The sequence below is a fragment of the Penaeus monodon genome, chromosome 15 (genome assembly GCF_015228065.2).
Source record: "Penaeus monodon isolate SGIC_2016 chromosome 15, NSTDA_Pmon_1, whole genome shotgun sequence".
NCBI lineage: Eukaryota > Metazoa > Arthropoda > Malacostraca > Decapoda > Penaeidae > Penaeus > Penaeus monodon.
In genome coordinates, this window is record NC_051400.1 from 7429395 (window position 1) to 7430725 (window position 1331).

The 1331-nt window shown below is 30.8% G+C and overlaps 1 protein-coding gene across 1 annotated transcript in view; it reads left to right on the forward strand.

The window, feature by feature from the left end:
• LOC119581720 (multiple epidermal growth factor-like domains protein 11) overlaps positions 1-1238 on the forward strand; it is an 18007-nt gene extending 16769 nt beyond the window's left edge. Inside the window, exons 19-20 of the mRNA XM_037929845.1 lie at positions 464-504; positions 901-1238. Of these exons, the coding sequence (XP_037785773.1) occupies positions 464-504; positions 901-927 (68 nt within the window). The 3' untranslated portion in view covers positions 928-1238. The remainder of the gene's footprint in view (positions 1-463; positions 505-900) is intronic.
• Positions 1239-1331: the final 93 nt, after the last annotated feature.

Consider the following 1331-nt stretch of genomic DNA (forward strand, 5'->3'; position numbering starts at 1 on the left):
TTTATATGATTGACTGTTAAATAAGGCTGTTTAATCTCATTGAAAAACTAAAATGGTTAGCCTGGGGGTGATACAGATTTCATTGTGAATCGAAATAAGACTACTGTGAGACTCCTGTACGAGCTCAAATTTGTAACAAAATTCCAAATTGTTTTCGACTGGTTTTGGTGAACAAAAAGAGAAATTATCAAAATCAATTCATCCAACATGGAATAATAAAATGAATTACTTTGAATCATTTTGGTCGTGAAATAAACTTGAAATCTAGATATATGTAAATGTATTTTGATGGAATAGCGTACGCTATTTCAATTTCTGTATGTCAAAGTACTTTCGTAATTTCATAACTAGGTTTTCTTAATATGAATTTACATGTAAGAGGTGTGTCGCAGTAAGCACGAGAGAGCCAGTATATGTCATGGTAAGAAATTATATCATAACAAAAATAATTTTCTCATTTCAGCATTTGAGTACGAGCTTCCCAAGCCCTGGGACTTTGATGAGGTAAGAAATAATATTACAGCACAATGATTTAATTACTCTAATGTCATGTAGTCTAATAACGTGACGCGTATGTGCATTTTGAAAGGCTCTCCTGCTCGTTAACAAGTAATTAAGTAATTAGCGGATCATATGTGTTATAGTAGGAAATATGTGATGTTACTATTATCTATAAAAATGATGGACGGATAATGATGAAAAGAGACAAGAGGGAGAGAGGAGATGGTGCATAATAGGACAGAATTAAATAGAGAAAGAGAGATAACATATGAATGATGTAAGAAACGGAATACAGTGATATTGTGAAAGGTCAATGAAGTGAAAAAAGAGTTGCATAAAATCGATAACTTGTATATATCCTTCTCTATTCATACTTAATCTTTATCTGTTCTTTTGCAGGAAAGGTGTGAGAACGATGAAGAATGAATATAGACGAAGAAACATCCGGAATTGATGGTGTTATAAGCATAGAAGTTTAATGGCATCACGAATCACCAATTAGCATTTAAGTTTACTTCACTATAGGAAGATGATGTTTTTCTTTATTTGTTTAAAATATTTTCCTGACTAATCGATTCATAAGTAAAAAGAAAATTAAATAAAAAATGTACGAGAGATTAGGTCTAGCACGCTGGTTATACTAGATTTAATGCAGGAATAATGTTGCATGCATTTCAATGTATATTTTTTTTTTCTTGTTAAGATATTTTTTCTTTGTTTCACCGTTCACTTACATTAAAAAGATATGTATTTTTATGTGTATTTCCTTCAATGTATATAACAACACTGAACAAATAATGTTATTTGCTGCCCATTATAAAACTGTTTGG